This window comes from Pollachius pollachius (assembly GCF_949987615.1).
Source record: "Pollachius pollachius genome assembly, chromosome: 8".
NCBI lineage: Eukaryota > Metazoa > Chordata > Actinopteri > Gadiformes > Gadidae > Pollachius > Pollachius pollachius.
Genome location: NC_136941.1, coordinates 20259815 through 20262133, shown reverse-complemented (window position 1 = coordinate 20262133; position 2319 = coordinate 20259815). Strand labels below are relative to the sequence as shown.

Here is a 2319-nt window from a genome sequence, read left to right as displayed (position 1 = left end):
TCCATTTCTTCTACTTTGATGCAATGTATCGAGTAATAAGCAGAGTACATTCCTACATTAGTATATAGAATATCTTATTTAAACATACAAAGTCAATAGATATAATCACCAAAGCAAGAAGGTAAGCAATTCGATGCTGTATCACATGCACCACGACAGAGATGGATTACATCATCAAATAGTGCCCTGCAAGCTTTTAGAGACGGAGCCAAGTGTGCGTCGGTCTGCGGACATGCGACATCTCCTTAAAGATACGCCAAGTACTTCTATACATTGTTTTTGAATTTACCTCGTATTTCGTTCCCAACTAACAAGGTAACTTTTAAGAGCAGATTCTTTAATCCGATTCACGACCACTGGCGTTGCATGGAATCTCGCGCATTGATCCACTGTACAAATGTCTGTGAGGGTAAATATAATCACGTATAATCACGTGTTGGCAAGGCAGCCAATGGCAGCGAGGCAAGCGTTGGGAAATAATTACCTGCCTTGATTGTTCTATGGTAGATACAAAAAGTACACATAAGCTCCATATAATAATCGGATGCATGTAAAAGGGTCGGGAAGCTTCGCCATGTCGACCACGGGTCCCATAAGTAATTATTATGTGGATTCCTTGATCAACCATGAAAACGAGGATGTCCTCGCGCCTCGGTTCTCGGCGCCTGGTTCGCACCCCGCCGGCCCTCGTCCGACTTCCCTGGTCGCGGAGTGTGTTGACTATCCGTCCTGCAGCTTCGCAGCGAAACCAGCAGTGTTTTCTACCTCCTGGACCCCTGTACACTCCCAGCCTTCGGTGGTTTACCATCCATACAGTCATCCACCTCATTTAGGAACAGACTCGAGATATATGCGCTCATGGTTGGAACCGATATCCGGTGCCATGCCTTTTCACGGGTATCCACCGAACAGCAGACATTACGGGATAAAGCCTGACGCCTTTCAGGAGCACAGAACGGGCGAATGCCCCGGCTCTAACGGACGCACCTACACGGATTATCTGTGCTGCTCCAGCGGTGACATGCGGGACAAGACGCACCAGGACCTCCCCTCTCCCGCAGCGGAGCTCGCTGCTTCGGGGAAGCATAAGGACCAGAAACCAGAGCTAGACCCCAGTAAGTTCAAGCCTATTCTTCTTTTCCCCACAAACCTGTGTTGGTTCCCGTTTCCTGAAGCCTGTGATGTGTTTCTTTACTACAAACGTAACATAAAGTTATCTCTGAGTGTGTTCTTTCGCTTCCTTGTTACTTGTCCTCTGAATCTCCTTTGCTTGGGGGTAGCTTTAACAACTATAAAAGGCAAACGCTTGTAGGCTCCTATAGGGCTATAAAAGAGAAGGTTGTAAACATGGATACGGAAAACAAGTGCTCTTGGTGAGGATGTGAGACATTCTGAAATATGGACCTTACATAAGGATCGAGTCCAACTCATTTTGAATATTCATTAGGGGAAAAAAATGTGTGGTTTTGACCTTCGAAGATGCATTTTGTTATTGAAAACTTTGAGGCCTTTAAGTATGTATCAAACAGTAAGCTACAGTCCCATCGCAGTTTTATTAGGTTACAACACGTCCCACTGCAGGCTCGTAAACAGCAACAACGGAACATTGCACAGCATAACGTGTCAGCCCCGATCAGAAAGTCTGCCTCTTATTACTTCATTCAAAACTAATCCACTATTCTTCCAAGCTTCTTTTGAATAATGTTAGCGACATATTGGAGGACCTCAGTGCGGACCTGTAAGGGCTTGAACCACTGGCCGTTTTATGGGCCAATAAAGTGAATATGTGCATTGACTATTTTACGACGGTGTTAGAAACTACAGCGACGGATAATCAGGGGCGTAATAGGCCCACATTGTGTAGATAGGAAGTAACCCAAAATTGGCTTGCATATTGAAATGTTGCAGCTTGAGATTTGACGTTGTGTATTTAATGCATTCATATGTTTGGGTCACCAGGCTTCCAGAGGGACGCCTGCGGTCCTAAAGGCTCATTGTTATCTCAACTGTGATCAGTTGCTTTTTGTAGTGACTCAGTTAACTCTTTGCCTCGCTTTATTGCTATTACCCGCAGATAACCCAGTGGCAAACTGGATACACGCACGATCCACAAGGAAGAAGCGATGTCCTTACACCAAGTACCAGACTCTGGAGCTCGAAAAGGAGTTTCTGTTTAACATGTACCTCACGAGGGACCGCCGTTACGAGGTCGCCAGGGTGCTGAACCTGACGGAGAGGCAAGTTAAGATCTGGTTCCAGAACCGGCGGATGAAGATGAAGAAAATGAACAAAGAGAAGACCGAGAGCAAGGAGCCATAA

The 2319-nt window shown here is 45.8% G+C and overlaps 1 protein-coding gene across 1 annotated transcript; it reads left to right on the top strand.

Annotated features, from left to right (window-relative positions):
* Positions 1–508: 508 nt before the first annotated feature.
* LOC307078950 (homeobox protein Hox-C9-like) lies at positions 509–2319 on the top strand (the record flags this gene model as incomplete). Its single annotated transcript, XM_079740988.1, has 2 exons — positions 509–1115; positions 2075–2319. Exons 1-2 carry the CDS (start codon positions 545–547, stop codon positions 2317–2319), a joined length of 816 nt encoding a protein of 271 aa, XP_079597114.1. The 5' UTR covers positions 509–544.